Raw genomic sequence first — 16,870 nt, forward strand, 5'->3', positions numbered from 1 at the left:
GGGAGCCCGGGGCGGCGGCCGCCGTGACATCAGTCCGGGCTCGCGCCTCTCGCCGCCGCCCCGCGACCCGCCTTCTCCCGCCGCCAACAAAAGCCCCCGGCGCCGCCGCCGGCCCCAGCCCCGCTCCCGGCACCGACCCGGCCCAGCCCAGCCCAGCCCAGCCGCAGGTAGGTGCGGGGCGGCGGGGAGCTCCCCCGCCCCGGCTTCCCCCGCCGGCCGCCCCGGGCCCTGCTGCGGAGCCGCCGCCGCTCCCGAGCCGGGGCGGGCAGGTCTCCAGCCCCCCGCGCTGCCGCATCCCCTCTGGCCCGCCATGCCCATCCCTCCCCCGCAAAGCCCAGCCCCTCCGTCGCCCCCCCGCCCCCGCCCCAGGCACCTCACCTGGGGTGGGATGCGGGGCTGGGGGCCGGAGCGGGGGCACAGACCCCGCCGTGCGCCCGTGGGGTGGGTGCGAGCGCGGTGGGGCCCACCGAGGCAGGGAACGGCGGGAGCATCCGTGCACATGTCGGCAGATGCGGAAGCCGAAGCTCTTGCATCAGATCGGGTGATCTTCCCTGGCCCGGCGGAGAGCGGGCATCGGCGCAGCGTGGTCACTTCCCACCGCGACGCCAAACTTTCTGCTGGCGTTAAGGCTCCGCTCAGCCTTCCTCTTCCCTTTTCCAAAGGGAAACCTCGGGGTTGTGGTCTCGGGCTGGGCTGTGAGTGGAGTCCTTGCGTCCCGTCCCCTCCCCAAAACGCGGGCTCTGCTGTCGCTTCGCTTTGGAGCCTGAACAAAGCTTACACCCGGGGAGACTGAGCCAGCTCCGTCCTCTCCGCTGGCGTGGACTGATGTCGCTTTACAGAGGGGATTTACATGGAAGCTGGCCGGGCACAGGCTCGAGCACAACTTCAGGTGCCGCTTTCCAAACCTCAGAGCCGGCAGCTGGGCCGCCACGTAGGAGGGGGTGTTAATTAGCACTTGGCAAAAATACCGGATGCTGCCAAGTCGCAGTATTAGATATAGGGAGGGATGGACGGGAGGAGAAGGTGCAAGTGCTAAAACAGTATTAGGTGCGAGATTGGCTTTGGATGCTGCATGTCCTGGCTCTTTTTAGCCCTGGGGAGGACTCGCTGCTTAACAAGTAGCTCAGTGGTTGCTGCTGCGGCTGCTGGCCTGCGCGGTGCCTTCCCTGCTCCCACGGGTTGGTGGGCACCCTCTGCCCAGCCTCGGGCTCGCAGCCGGCTGCTCCTCTCTCCTGGATCAGGGCCCCTCCGGCCAGGATGGCAGTGCCTGAACCCAGCCCCTGGAGCGGCTGAGCTCGGCACTCGGCTCCTGGGAGGCAGCACAGAACGAGAAGGACGCGACCGATTTGGCTTTGCCAAAGCTAAATAAAGTGAGCTTGGTCAGGTCATGGATTTTCATTCTGCAGGAGCCAGTAGTTTTTCTGAGCGTACCTGAAAATGCTTTTGGCTTTTGTTCTGGATAAGATTGGGATTTTCTTTGAGGAACCCAGTGGTGATAGGAAGCTTTCCAGTCGCCTTTGTAGCCAAAGCCTGGAGCAGTGTGGCCAGTGGGCAATGGTGTGTTGGTCCGTGGGCACGTGGTGGCCAGTGGGCACTTGGCCGATAGCCGTGTCTGGCAGGCGGCTCAGCGCGGTGCTGGCCTCACGCAGGCCCCTTCCCTGGCACGGCGAACCCAAAGGCTGCCGTAGCGGAGGCAGCAGAAGTGATGCCTGGCGGTGTGGCTTTGGGAACTGTTAAGTAGATGAGCCGTGGGTGAGGATCACTCTGGACCTTGGACCCTCCTGACTTCCTCCCCTCCTCTCATGGCGAAGCCCTCAGAGATGTCTGATCTGGTACAGCTGCGTCTCCTGGGTCATTCTGTGATTTCTCCGAGGTGATGCCTGGTGTTTTGCCGTTCCCCAGTGCTCACCAGCTTCTGGACCCCATTCTCCTCTTGCTCACCTGTTCGACATCCCGGTATCTCGAATGACCTTCATTTATCCTCTTTTACGCTGTTGGCAGCCCAGAGTCTCCTCACGCCACTGCTCCACCCTGCTGACTACATGGCAGCAGGACAGGGGGGACAGTTCTAACTTGCCTCTTGTAGGGTAATTTCCACTTGTGCCCAGGTGACCTGAAAGCTGCTCCGTGACAGATGCCGTTCCTCTGGGGCAGAGTCCCATGGCCCCGGTTGCGGTTATGGGTGCTGAACCCCTGATGCTCCATCCCGGCGATTCCCCACGGGGTGTTAGGTGTATCCCCATGAGCCGGTTCCTTTCTGCTCTGCCCACACACCTCTTCTGTCTAGGTGTCTCCTCCTCCGGATTTCTGCTCATCTCATGGCGGTGCCAGCTGCTTTAAACCGAGAGGCAATAATCAGACCCCAGGGCTCGGGGCTCCTACTGTGGTTTCCTCCCCTTTGCCTTGTCCCTTTGCCAGGCCATGTAATAATCCTGCGTGGCCAGCTGTGAACATCGTTCAGAGTGAGTTTTGTGCAGCCCTGACAGTACTTTACTGCCGTCCGTTGGCATTGCATTAACGCTCCCATTGCAAAGAAAAAAAAAAGAACCTTTTCCACGGGCCAGCGTGAGTCCTGCTCCTCAGCGATCTCCTCCGAGCACAGAGGGATTGCTCTGCCATTAATCACCGTAGGATTTTAGTAGAACGTCTGGCTGCATACGTGGGCTTTCCAGCTGTTGCAGAAGCTCAAGCGGTTGAGCTGACGCCCTGGTGGCTGCAGGTAAAGTCCATCAGAGGGTGCAGCGGGGAACCTGCGCTGCTCTGGGTGCCCCCGGAGGGGCGAAGCTGCGGTCGCTGGGCAGCGGGGGCTGCTTTGGCTCCGTCGGCCTCAAACCAGCTGCTCTCGGGCAGGTAAGAGGGTGGTTGTCAGCTTTGGCGTGAGGGCTCCAAGCACACGGATCTCTCAATCCACACTAAGAAGAGGGTGACTGTGTGTTCCTACTGCCCGACGGCTTGGCTTCACCTGCTCCCCGCTTCCCCTCACAGCCCAGGTTTAGATGACATCCCAAAGCACCACGACATCTGGTTCCATACTGGTTTGTGCCTGGTTTAGCGTAGCTTAGACTGCCCCCCAGACTGGTGCAACGTGAGCCCATCTGAAATGTGGGTGAGTCCGTGGCTTGCACTTGACCAGGTGAACTGTACGGCTGCGGAGTCAGACATCGGACACTGCGATGAGAGTTAATCTCCAAAAAGTGTCAGACTTGTGTGGTTCTGCACAAGCCTCACTGGTGCCTGTGCCGCCCAGCAACACGGCTGCTGCTCAAAGGGTGGCGTCTTGCGTTTTGAGGCCCCTCGCCTTCTCCAGAGCGGCTGATGGACCGGCGGCGGGGCTGAGCCACGCTTGGCACGCAGGGTGCTGGCTGTCGGGCCCTGGTTACCTTTGCTGCTCCACACGGGATGCGGAGCTGCAGGAGGGAGGAAAATAATCTTGTTTTTTGGCAGCCCTGGGTGCCTTTCTTGCCGGTGCTCAGTGAGGCCTTTGGCTGCACGACACTCCCCTCCTGTTCCTCATTCTGCATGGGTCTAATAGGGATTTGGAGAAGTGCAACTGCGGTCAGTAAATGTTGCAATTGGACAGAATATGGTGCTCATGGTGCAAAGTACTCTGAAAAAAATGTTGAAAGTGTTGCAAGCTCTCTGACAATGTCTTTAAGTAGGCATTAACTGGGGAAGTGGGACGATGGGTCCGGTTATTGTAAAGATTTTGCTTCTGAGGCGGCTAGTGCGTGTCCCAGGCTCCGTGAGCAGAGTGCCCCTGGTCTTTTTGTTCTTGCCGATGGTGACCTGTAGCATAAGCTGATTTTTGGTCTCTTGCGTGGCCTGCCTGGCTCTCAGCATCTGCCTGTGGATGTTGTGGACTAAGAGGGAATTCCCAGCAACTTAAACCTTACCTCAGGTTTTCTCTGCGCCCGGCTGTGAGCTATCACAAGCCCGTGTATCCCCAGGACAAACTCATTTTCATGGTCTCTGCCCACAGAAGATCCGTCCTGGCAGGTGCCAGGAGGCCTTGCTGGGATGTGGCTTTGCTGGGTCTGCATCTGTGCTGCTGGGTGCTTCACGGTGCGAGTCCCCTGCCAAAATCACAGTGACATTGTTTAAACTGCATGGAGGAGGCACCTGCAACTTTCCCATGGAGGATGGAGGAAAATAAGCAGCAAAAGGGGCTCAAACTCCTCTTGTGGCAAACACCAGAGGATCTTCACCCAGAAGCAGCTTATCTCGTCCCGTAGACTTACAGGCGGCTCGGAGGACGGTGTCCCCACTGCTGGTGTCTCGGTTTGGGCAGATGAACCCTGCTGTTCGGGACAAGCAGAGCCTCTTCCTTCGCTGCTGCTGCTGTAAAGGGGAAGAAAACGTGCCGTGGAGCAAACAGGGAGCAGCTGGCTCCAACCCATGCTGGGCAGTTCGTCCCTGAGCCTGCTCGCAGACGCCCTGGCTGTGGAGCAGGGAGCAATGGCAGGGGGCCTGTGTGAGGCTCCCCCCCAAAACCAGGGCTGGGGAGTCCCAGAGGTGGGCTCTGCAGGGTGTTGTGCTTGGAAAGGGAGGGGGGACCCAGAGAAACTGTAGCCAGCGTCGTGTTACTCCTGGCCAGGGGTCACTGGTGGGCACGGGGGCAAAAGGGGCCAGTGGGCTCCCACGCCGTGGGGGATCTCCGCTGGCTGGGCTGGCAGGAGGATGCCGCTGGATGTTTCTGCCCTCCAAGGAAACTCCTGACCCAGGTCGGGCCCTCCTCCCGGTGCAGGGGGGGAAAAACAGGCTCTGGAGAGAAACAGTTTGTGTCCTTTTAAGGCAATGCAAAGGCTGGGACTGGAAGGATGGGGCTGGAAGGGAGGGATTTGGCAGGGGCTGCGCGGCAGTGGGAAGCCCAGCCTGCAGGGCCTTCGGAAAAGAGACTTCCCGGCTGTTGTGATCACACCCCGACCACAGCTCCTTGGGTCCCTGCAGCCCTCGCTCTTGGCACCCTCGCAGCTCCGTCCGTCTGTCCCGCGCTGAGACCCCCCGTGCAGCCGGGAGCCAGTGCCTCTGCGCAGCCCCGCGGCCGTGACCCGCAGCGATAACCAGGCTGAGATCAATTTCCCTTTCCTGTTGCCTGACAAAACACTTTTATACAGGGAAGAGCTCGGCTTTCCCATACGCTGGAAGGTACAGAGACCTCCCCGTGACTGTTAGCAGAGGGATTGCAGCACTTCATCCGCCCTCACCTCTCCATTTGGCATTTATACAGCCCCCATCCTCTTGTGTTTAGCAGCCCCCCAACGGGAGCCAGGGCTCAAGCCAGTACTTGTCCAAGGCACAAGCTACTGATGCTATGGGGGAAACGGTGCCAGAGTTTGGTGGTATCAGGCTCCTGCTCTTTGGGCAGTCCTGACTATAGCCCTGCCCAGTGGTGGCAGAAACGGAAGAGGAGTTCAGGGAGGAGAAGCTGGAACTGTTTCCACTGGTGGCTCAGCCATTGGGTGGGCGACTGGAGACCCAGAGATGGGGCTCCAGCTGTCTGAGGTGACCCAGGGATCTGGAGCTGTGGCAGGGAGCGGGCTCAAAGGCTTTGCCCCCGTTGTGCCCGGGCAGACCCCACTCCCCCTCCTCACAGCCCCGTGGCCGAGCCCAGGGAGGGGATGAGGTCCTCACGTGCTGTGGGGTGGCACACAGTGCAGTGGGGACCTCGTCCCTCTGCTTTTGCTGTTCGGGAGTCGGGGAGCACACGGCTGTGCCTGCAATGGGGAGGGTGACTTCTGCTGCTTGTCCCCACATGGGAGCCGGATGGAGAATTACAGAATTGATGGAGAGAGGCCATGGAGACCCTCCGAGCTGCAGCTTGTGCCCATTGACCTTTCTTATGTCATTGGCGCCACCAAAAAGTGTTTTGTTTTGTTGTCCTTGTAGCAAGCCTAGGTTGCTGTTAGATCCTCCTTAGCCTCCGCTTGGCCACGCTCAACCAGCCTGCCTCCCTCAGAATCCCCTGGTAGGACTTTGTTGCTTAAACGTCTTGAGGTTTACGTTGGCCTGGTCTTCAAAAGTATCAAGGCCCCTCTGGGTTGGAGCTCTGCTACTTACGTTAGCCGCTCACAGTATTACGGGGATATCTGCAAATTTGCAGATCAAGGGACCTCTTGATCATGTCTCATTAGATACGTTTCAGGAAAAAGGAGAGAGAAAGAGAAGCATTCCTATCCTGCCAAGGAGCTGCATGGTAGCTTAGCTTGGTGCTCAGGTGTTTGCCCTGCACGTGAGCCTGTGTCCCCGGAGCTCCTGATTTCCCAGCCTCTGTGATGGTTCCTGCAGTCCTGGAGGAGACTGAGATGTCTGGGTACAGGGGGAACCTGTGAGCAGTTGTCCGGGCAAGGCACAAGCTACTGATGCTATGGGGGAAACGGTGCCAGAGTTTGGTGGTATCAGGCTCCTGCTCTTTGGGCAGTCCTGACTATACCCCTGCCCAGTGGTGGCAGAAACGGAAGAGGAGTTCAGGGAGGAGAAGCTGGAACTGTTTCCAGTGGGGTGACCCAGCACCAAGGACCAGTCACCCTGGCCGTTGTGGCCTTGCCCTGCCGAGGGGTAATAGCAGGGCTGTGATCTAACGAGGTGTTGTGGCTGTGGGTACCTCTGTAAGCACCGTCTCCCATCATTGTCCCGCTTCCTCCCTTTTCCTGGAGTTGTGAGGTCCCACGGCTCTGAGGTCAGGGGCGTTTCTGCTGCTCCTGGCTGGCAGGACCCGTGGTCCCTGGGGGGCAGCTGATACGGTTGGGTGCTGTAATGACGGGTCGCGTGGGCATCTGCTAATTCTGCTACTTGCCAGCCCTGCAAATCTGTGCTCACAGCAAACGGCCGTGGGTGGTCTCTCCTTGTGCAGATGTGGGACGGCTGCTGGAGCACCGCTGGCACTGCTGGCACTGCCCCATCCCTGCCTCCTGCCCGACCCCCCTCCCTGACGCTCTTCCTGCCTGTGCCTTTTCTGCAGGATGCCCAACTGGGGAGGAGGAAAGAAGTGTGGCGTCTGCCAGAAGGCGGTATACTTCGCCGAGGAGGTGCAGTGTGAAGGCAACAGCTTCCACAAGTCCTGCTTCTTGTGCAGTGAGTACCAGCCCTTCCCTCGCCCCTCCCGCCCCGCTTCCCGGCTCTCCGACGGCTGGGTGCCCCGTCACGTCCTGTTTATGACCCCTGTAAACGCTCGTTAGGATTCCTCTGCACACAGCCCTGCTGTGGGCGCCGTGTCGCAGGCTTTCTGCTTTTCTCCAGACTTGGAAGTTAGTTCTGCTGAAGGAACACAGATCGTCCCAGGACACCAGGGACCATCCAAGCTGTCAGGGCTGACCTCAGCAGCACCCACGCAAAGACTTAGCCTGACCCTACAGCAGGGAAAGGCTGGGCTGAGTCCTCTAGACTCTCTCCAGATGTTCGAGATTGGAGCATGAGACAGGGACTCTCCAAACAGTGGTGGCAGGAGGTGGTACGTCCCATGCAGTGCTCTGAGGTGATGCTAGCTTTAGTCTTCTAAGTGGCTTTGCCACACTAAAAAGGTGGTTGGGCCTTGGGAACTGGCATGGGATCTGCCCCTGTGTCCCAGGAGATGATGGGAAGAAGACGTGGTCCTGTCCTGGCCCTTCTGCTGACGGAAGGCCTGCTGTGAAGTGCTAAAGCACCGCCTCCAGCCTGCCTGCAAATCTGCTACTGCGGAGGGTCTCTGGTGTGTGTTTGGACCCAAGTGTCACCTCCAGGGCAGGGCAGTGGAACAGGATCTGTCTGTGGAGTCACTCAGTGCAGAGATCCCTCCCTCTGCCCGCTCTGCGGGATCCTACAAGTACTCCTGGGCTCATCCCGCGGGTCCGCAGACACCCTTCCCCTCCCTCGGGGGACACCGGGGCAGCAGGGACAGGCGAGTAGCGTTACGGTGCTGAGAGCAGCTCCTTAAACCCGCGGCATCCACATCCAGGGGGGCTGCGGGACCTTGGAATAGAAAGACGACCACTCTCCTCAGCCTCTGATTTACCAGATTTCCGTCCCCTGCCCCCGAAGACTCCCACGTAACAGAATAGCGATTGTCACGTGCTGACAGGAGCGTGCACATCGCCAGTGTCCGCTGATGGCTCTTCGAGACGTCGCACCCACCGCAGAGCAGCAGAAGCAGAAGTGCATCTTCAGAGCTGCCCTTGCAGCAGGGCCCCGCTGAGGTTTAGCGTTTTCTCAGCTGGTCCCCGTGCCCTGTTCCCAGTCTCGCTAGCCCCTTGCAGCAGGGAGCACAGACGTCATCTTTTCCATGCGGGCAGCAAGCAGAGCTGGGGTCTATAAAGAGGCACACAGCTAGAACTAATCTCTGCAGACCCATTCCAGCCGGGAAATACCAGTGTCCTCATGGGGCCGATCCCTGCCGTGCTGCTGTGGCCGCCTGGCACCAATACCGGATCCTTCTTGGCCAGCCTGCCTGGGCTGCACAGATGGATGCAGATGTGAGCGAGAGAGGCTGTTGTGCGTCTCTGCTCCCTGCGCAGGCTGAAGAGTGGCCAGTGTGGCCAGTAGGCCTCGTATGTGGGAATTTCCAGGCTGGAAACCTTGCTTTGGCTCTAGAGGACTGCGAAGGGGAGTTGTGGAGAGGCTTTTCCTGGCCAGGCAGGGGATGGCAGGCCGTGTCCTTACTGCGGCCACTCTCCGCAGCAGGAAATCATGTTTCTTCTGCAGCCTCAGATAAGGAGGGTGGGGAACGTTACCCTCATCTGCCCTCGAATGGCTTTTACCATCTGAGTCCATATCAATGGAGGACCTCAGTATGGGGACTAAGATCCCATTGCGCTGCCTCTGCCCGTCCGTGTGGCACCTGTGCACACAGCTGGATCGCTAGGGAAAGCTTCTGCCGAGCGATGCTGGCAGCCGGAGCGTGGGGGCAGGCCTCCAGGAGCCACGAAATCAGGCAAAAGGCATTGCTTCCAGAAGGGAATACACGGCCTAAGTGGGGAAGAAGGTCATCCCACATCTGCTCGTGGATGCAGGTCACCAGGGAGTGGTGTGGACCCGACTACAGCCAGGGCTCTTGTCCCTGTGCTTTGCAGGTGTACGTAATCACACTCCACGTGTACCCCAGCAGTTCTGCCCGTCCGGTTGCGGGCTCCCCAGCTGGGGCCGTGGCTCGCATGCCAGCCCGCAGGGCTGCCTGTATTCCCAGTCCCGTGGCACAGGCTGCGGGTGATGCTGAGCTGCACCGACCTCCTGCGTTCCCAGCCTGTTCCCCGCTGCTGCGTTTGGGCCTCATCAGGGAACTTGAAGCCATTATCTTTAAGGAAGAAAAACAAATACTTTGACCTGACCTGCCAAAAAAATAATCAAAAAGGAGCCAAACCTACCACAGTGCATTAGAACTGGAGATCGGCTCAGGGAGTGACTTGGTGATTGACTCAGTGGCGTCCATCCAAGTGAGTCAATAGTACATGGCAGAAATGTACTGTAATGAGCCCGTTTGGCCTCTGAAAGTAGCAGCAGCTCTTGTCTAATTGTTTTGTGGAGCAACTCCACCGCTCTTAGAAAAACAAAGGGTCCTTAACTCGATGAGTGCGGCGCGCTGGAATTTCTGCAATGCAGAAACCCGGGAGCTGGGGGCTGATTTCTAGGAAGCAGACCGGGAAGGAGTTTTTCTGCTGCCTCTCAGTGTCTGTGGCTTGTACAGATGAGGGACCGTGAAAGCTTAGGTTAGAGCTCTACATCTACATCCTCTACATCCAGCTCTGCATCCCCCCAGCACGGTGGGAGAGAGGGACAGATGCCCTTGAGCTCATTCACTCCCACCCCCAGGACAAAGCTCTTTAAATGTGCCAGTAAAAGTGCCCAAATTCCCCTCCTGGAGGGTCTGTGTGAATGCAGCGTTTCTCCTGATGAGCTCCAGGGTAATGCAGCGACAACCCCAACACCAGCCCATTAACTTGGCACTTATGGGACCAGTTAACCAGAGCTGGTCCTTCTCAACAGGGATGTGTGCTCCATCCCTGGCTCCTGCTGTGGTGGGACGCAGGAGCCCATAGCCAGGAGAGGACCCTGCCAGATCCTCCTTAGATGGCAGGAGACATTTCCCTTTCCACCTCCTTCTCCCAGCAGCAGCACACGGGGTTCTCCGCAGCCCCGGAGGAGAAGGACCATATTTAGTAATTGGGCCGAGGCAGGCGGCCTCTCGCCCCCGCTTTTAGTGCTGTGGTTCACACTGCTCCGAGAGGAGTGTGCTGCTGTGTTTGCATTCCTGCGATATTGGTAAAGACCAAGAAACTTTTCCGCTGGCGAAGAGGCCAGCAGGCTGCTGCGAGCCTCGACATTTAAGGCATGTGAGCGGGATGGGGGAAGGCTGTGTCGCAGCTGTAACAGGATCTGTTTCGGGGCCAGCTGCCAGCACTGTGGACTCTGCCCCAGGCGACTGGATCCTGCTTGGGGCAGGTAAACACCGGAGATGATTGTGAGCCCGTTTGGGTGCTGCTCGCCTCCCGCTCCAGCTTGCTGGGCGGCATGTTCCAAGGAGGGTTTGGAAGCCGACGTGGAGGCTGAGATCAGAGCTGGGACAGGAGTCAGGAAAACCTAAAAATCAGGCGAAGTCTGTGTGGCCTGAGCCCAGCACCAAGCTGAAGCTCTGGATGGGCTCAGGTGGGACCCCGAGCTTGGCTGCCGTCTCCTCCTGTCCCATGGTCCATCCCCTGTTGATCCCCAAGGCTGGAACACCCAGCTGAGCTAGTGTTCCTCACCTGGGACCACCCTACGTGCACACACCTGGACCGGGGGGGACATGTCAGCATGAACTCTTCCATGGTGGTCTCAGGGTCTGGAGAGGCAACTGTCCACAACAGCGTAATGTGCCAAAAACCTTACAGAGCGTCAACGGTGGTAACGGCTGCAGATGTGCTTTGAGTCCGTCTAAACACAGGGGAAATTATATTTGCTCACATTGCTTTCCCCCGAGTGCCTGTTGCTGCGGATCTGCAGGGGAGCGGGAGCGTGGCAGAGCTGGAGCGGGGCAGGGACGTCCGTCCTGATGCTTGTGACGGGAATTTCAACCCCCCGCCCCCCGGTTTAGGTGCACCTTCGGGATACCAGCACCAGGAGGGTTAACAGAGCTATTCCTTAGTATCAACCTTGTAGCTTTGGCGGTTGCTTCCTTTTAAAGCCTGACAATGTTCTTGTTGTGATCCTTATCTCTGGCTGTTTTGCATGCGCTCCCTTTAACCAGGATCTCGTCTAGGGTTTCCTCGCTCCTTGAAAGCTGAGCTGTTCTATCCCTTGTGAGGACTTGTTTTCTCCAGCTAATTAGCGAGCTCTGGATGAGCGGGCTAATGGCAGGGCCCTCCCCTCTTTTCTAGTGGTCTGTAAGAAGAACTTGGACAGCACCACTGTTGCTGTGCATGGAGAGGAGATCTACTGCAAGTCCTGCTACGGCAAGAAGTACGGCCCCAAGGGCTACGGCTACGGGCAGGGAGCAGGCACCCTGAGCACTGACAAGGGCGAGTCCCTGGGAATCAAATATGAAGAGTGAGTTGAAATCTTGTTTTCGAAACTGGGGTGGTTGCGGGCACCTTCTCCCCCACATCTTGTGATGTAGTTGGCTGTGTAGCCCGTGCTGAACTCCCAGCAGTATCTCATCTGGAGGGTGCCGCGGACTGCCCTGCCTTTCTGCTCCTCAGGGGAAACCCGCTCAACCCTATTTGCAGAGTGGGATGGGGCTTGACAGGACATGTCCCCATAGCCTGAGCGTGCTGCCCGTCCCCTCCGAGCACACAGCCGTGAGGCTGAAGTTTCCATGGGGCTCAACACGTTGTGCCTACAGCTCCGGGCCCTTCAACACTGGGTTGGGATTTATGATCCCATAGGCCTTCCCTCCCCCATCTCGCTTGTGCAGCCCTGATCACGAACTCCCTCCTGTCCACAGGGGCCAGCCCCACCGACCCACCAACCCTAACGCAGCCAGAATGGCCCAGAAGGTCGGGGGTTCCGATGGGTGCCCTCGCTGCGGGCAAGCGGTGTACGCAGCCGAGAAGGTGATTGGAGCTGGAAAGGTAAGAAGGGGGATGGAGTTGCTGTGTGGCAGGGACACCTTCAGAGAAGGTCTTGACCTGAGCCCCAGGCTGCTGCAGGCTGGGCTGCTACGCCTCCAGCCAGGGCTGGGCTTAGGGTCCAGTGGCCATGCTCACCTAGAAGCCTGGCACCAAATGGAGATCTTGGCATGTTTAGAAACCAGGTTCTCCAGGCTGCCTCGCACTTACAGACTTGTAGATGGGAGGGAAATGCATTTTATACTAAATATTTGGAGCACTGCTCAGCATACGTCACGGTGGATGTCCCTGCTGCTAGATGTGTTGGGAGGACAAGCAGTGATGTGGGCCATGGCCCCTGCCACCACTAACTCAGCAAGTGCAATGTCCAGCGAGCCTTCTGCACCCTCTGCCGCAGGCTGGGATACCGCAGCCCGAATTCGAGGCAGGGAGTGAATTCCAGTGGTCAGCGCTGCCCGTAGGCAGGGCAAGCAGTTGGAGGTGTGGGCATGGGCTCGGTGCCTCTCTTGGGCTGGTGGCCTGGGTCTGCTCAGGGCCAGGTGTAAAGGACACTCTGCAACAGCCCTGGTGCTTCCTATGTCAAGTTCATCACTTCACCAGGGTCCTTTGTGTCCCGAGCTGTGGCCTTGTCCTGCCCAGCTCTGGGAAGCCCTCTGTAGGGCATGGGGACACCTTCTGCTCTGTCAGCTTGGGGACCCGGCGTGAGGTCCCTGCCCTGAAGCAACCTTCCCCCTGGGGTCAGGCACACGTGCAGAGCTCGCTGAGGCAGCGGGTCAGGCTGCTTGTGCCGCAGGGGACGGGATGGCCATGCTGGGAAAGCCTCACCCCCTCCCTGGTGACGTCGGGTCACTCACTGGCCCCTGCCGGGCTCTGTCCTCCCTGGGGTTCCTCTGTTTGCCCTCTGTCCCCAAAGCAAGGAAAGGAGGCATCTGGTCAATGGAAAGGGCCTCCCAGCATCATGGTACCCTGGCTGGCAGTGAGGGATTTGTGATGGACACCTTGAGGGTCAGCCCAGGGTCAGAAGCCAAACTTACCCTTAAAATCATGATCTGGGCTTCCTGGTTTCTGGCCTCAGTGTTTACGGGGAACCAAAGCTGGCAAAACGATTACACTCAAGCAAACCCGGAGAGGATTCCAGAGCATGTATTTCATGTGCTAATGTTTGCTGGATGACTCCATCTGCTACCTCCTCCTCCGGCCCCCTAATTTCACATTTTCTTCCAAAAAAGGTTCCGTGTTTTCCAAAGTGTTTATTTAAATTCCTCCGTGAGCAGCTCTGGCTACTCTAGGTCTGCTCAAAGGCTGTGAGCTCATTTATCCCAGAGGACTGATGAAGCCGCAGGGGGGGTGGTATTTTTAAACACTGGCTGATTTCTGCATTCTTAGTGTCTGTTTGTTGCCTTCCTTGGAGCTGCCGTTGTGTAGGGGCAGGTGTCCCAACCCCGCTGCCACCCCAGCGAACGTACGGATAGGTAACGCGGGGGATTTATCCTGCTGCTCAGGAGAGGATGTTCTCCAAAGTTCGGGGTTGATTGCTCCGTACAAATTATTGTACAAATTATTGTACAAATGACTTCTGCGAGTGGGGGTGAAAGCTCTGTGGAACCAGACCACCATGGGGGCAGTGACCACACCTGATGGTTGCTCTCTGTATCTGCCCCCCGGGCTGGGAGCACGGCTCCTTCCAGAGTAAAGCTTCCATCCCGCTCACACCTCTTTGCCAACCGCTGTGGGTCAGAGCCTGTTTGTCAGCCAAAGCGTTGCTGCCCTGTCTGACCGGGCTCTGCTCCTGTCCCGCAGTCCTGGCACAAGTCCTGCTTCCGCTGCGCCAAGTGTGGCAAAAGCCTGGAGTCCACCACCCTGGCAGACAAAGACGGGGAGATCTACTGCAAAGGTGAGTGTCACCATCCCCGCTGGCTTGTCCTGGGCCCCGGAGGGTGGAGGCAGGGGGTGAAAACCCCAGTGCAGGGAACCAGGGTGGGACTGAGGTTTGGGGAGGTGGTGGCCCCAGTATGGGGACTGGCTGGCCGCGGAACCGGGGGATTTCCCGCTGTGCCTGGGGCCTCTCTGTTTGTCCAGGAAATATGGCAAACCCTGTCCTGTTTAGGCAGTGCCTGCTTCGAGAGGAGGACCTGCTGCTGGCCTTACCCATCTCTCCCTTCCCGTCCTCTGCAGGTTGCTACGCCAAGAACTTCGGTCCCAAGGGCTTTGGCTTTGGGCAAGGCGCCGGGGCGCTCATCCACTCGCAGTGAGGCGCCAGGAGCCGGGCTCTCCGCTCGCTCAGGGCTTGTCCATACCAGCCTCTGCTGCCCAACCCTTCCCGCACCCGCAGTGAGCATCCTCGCCATCATCAATAACCACCCGCTGCTTCCCAGCACGAGCCCCTTCCTCCCTGCCCTGACCAGCGCACCCCGAAGCTGTGGGAGTCCCAGCATGGTCCCCATCGGGTCCTGCTGGTGCGGGTGCCGGCGGGGAGACAGCTCACACCCACCCGCGGCGAGGCCCCTGTGCCCCAAACGTGCTGCTGCTCCGCGTTCGTTGCCCGTCCCGCCAGGATGCGTGCTCAGCCGCGCCGCACCGTGCCACCGAGCAAGAAATAAACATCAAAGCTGACCGACGCCTGGCCTTGATGGAGAGTTTATTCCCCGTCTGGGGCTGAGGAGGTGCGGTGGGTGACCAGAGCTGGAGGTCTGGAGGTAGGGAGGACGGAATTGTCTACCCTGTTGTCTACCTTGACTTCAGCAAGGCATTTGACACCATCTCCCACAGCATCCTCATAGGGAAGCTTAGGAAGTGTGGGTTAGATGAATGGACAGTGGGGTGGATGGAAAACTGGTTGAAAGACAGAGCTCAGAGGGTGGTGATTGGGGGTGTCAGGAGGACGGGGCCAGGCTCTTCTCAGTGGTGCCCCGGGACAGGACAAGGGGCAACGGGCACAAACTTGACCGTGGGAAGTTCCATCTCAACATGAGGAGGAACTTCTTTGCTGTGAGGGTGGCAGAGCCCTGGCACAGGCTGCCCAGAGAGGTGGGGGAGTCTCCGTCTCTGGAGACATCCCAAACCTGCCTGGACGCGTTCCTGTGCCACCTGCTCTGGGTGACCCTGCTCTGGCAGGGGGTGGGACTGGGTGATCTCCAGAGGTCCCTTCCAACCCCAGCCAATCCGTGGTTCTGTGATTCTGTAATCGTTCGCAATCACGGCTTGCAATTAAAGTGGCCCAGCTGCGGCCAGCGGAGCTGTGCGGGCCGGGCTCTGCCCCTGCTCCTGCGCTCCATAACCAGTTCAAAAGCAGCGGTTGATGCAGGGAGGCCAGGACGGACCTTCCCGGGTGCGTCGGCAGCACACCACGCCTGCACGCCCCACCGAAACCCCTATCAGTGCTTTTAGGTGGCGCCTCTCCAAACAGGCGTGCCCAGCAGCGCTGAATAATTAACAGCTTTTCACCTACTCCCTGGATTTTTAGCAGCACTCTGGATCATTAAGCCGTCAGTTTGGCAGCTTCCCAGATATAATTCGTTTTCATCTAAACTCTTTACTTTCCTCCTGCGATTCTCTCGTTTGACCGGCGTGACGTACCCACAGGATCAGCCTTGCTGCAGCTTAAGAGTTATGAATTCCACAGGGAATTTAGTTTGGGTTGTGTTTTTTTTTTTGTTTTATTTTTTTAAAGTTATAAACATTGTGGTTGAGTAAATGAGATGGGTAGTGTTTTGAGAAGCAGAAATCCTTTTGTGGGGCAGGACTCGGGCTCCTTTATTAACTTAAGCACTTTCTCCCATTCGTCACATCCTTGGTTTTTACACAATGTTTTTGAAGCTGAGATGGGGAGTAAGCTCTTTAAACATCTCCAAAAATCCCGCCCCCTCCCCCTAGTTTTCCCAGTCTGGGATCCAAATTCTGTCTGGTCCCGTTGCTCTGGGCTGCATGGCTGGGGTTTGGCGAGGCGCTGGCGGATGGCACGTGGCGTGCGGAGCAGCCAGCCCCGGTGCGGGGACGCAGTGGTGGGTCGGGAGCTGTAGCACAGCGGGCTCACACCGCCCTCAGTGCCGAGACCGAAACCCAGCTGCCTCGTCTGGCAGAGGCCCTGCTCCCCGGGGAGGCGTCAGGGGTTAGGGAGCTGCCTGCTTTCTCCGGGAGCCTGCAGTGGATGCTGCGCTGCTGCGGCACTTCAACCGGACGTGCCACAGGCGGGGATGGCGCCTAGGCTAGAACAAGTCTGTCTTTAGTCTCTTCTTGCTGTAGTTGTAGAGGTTGTGTCAGAGAGACAGGAGGTACTGACATAGCGCAAGTGGGATGGACCCCATGGAGGCCATTTGCTCCTGGAGACCTGGCCAAAGCCAGGAGGAAACGCTGGGTTTGGGTTTCTTGGGGTCACAGAAAGACATGGGGTGGAAGGGCCCTGTAGAGGTCTTGAGTCCAACCTCCTGCTTCAAGCAGGCCTAGCTCCAAAGGTCAGGTTGATCAGAGCCTCTGGTGGCCAGTCAGGTTTGGAAACCCTCCAAGGATGGAGGTCCCACCACTATGGGCCTTATCACAGCGTTGCACTGTACACCCAGAGAAGGTTATTTTCCTTATGTGCACCAGAGTTTCCCTTGTGGCCCCCGTGCCTTGCCACGCACTGCTGTGTCTCATGTCTCCACAACCCTTCTCTAGGTAGTTGAAAACTGAAGTTCGGTCTCCCTGAGCCCTCTCTTCTCCAGGCTGGTGGGTCTCTGCTGACCTTTCGCCCCCAAAGGTCCCAGGTGACCTCACGGGCAGTGTCTTGGGACAGGGACCTTGCCCCAAGGGTTTGCGGTTGGTGCTGCACGCCTGCTGAAGTTGCACTGTTCGTCTGAGAGTAGCGTAGGGCGTGACAGAGA

General features: G+C 58.5%; 1 protein-coding gene across 1 annotated transcript; it reads left to right on the forward strand.

The window, feature by feature from the left end:
* Positions 1-14,629, forward strand: CSRP1 (cysteine and glycine rich protein 1). Its single transcript, XM_074564405.1, has 6 exons — positions 1-167; positions 6,959-7,071; positions 11,322-11,490; positions 11,888-12,014; positions 13,812-13,905; positions 14,187-14,629. Exons 2-6 carry the CDS (start codon positions 6,960-6,962, stop codon positions 14,261-14,263), a joined length of 579 nt encoding a protein of 192 aa, XP_074420506.1. The 5' UTR covers positions 1-167; position 6,959; the 3' UTR covers positions 14,264-14,629.
* The last annotated feature ends 2,241 nt before the right edge of the window (positions 14,630-16,870 follow it).

The sequence above is a fragment of the Larus michahellis genome, chromosome 21 (assembly GCF_964199755.1).
Source record: "Larus michahellis chromosome 21, bLarMic1.1, whole genome shotgun sequence".
NCBI classification, from domain to species: domain Eukaryota; kingdom Metazoa; phylum Chordata; class Aves; order Charadriiformes; family Laridae; genus Larus; species Larus michahellis.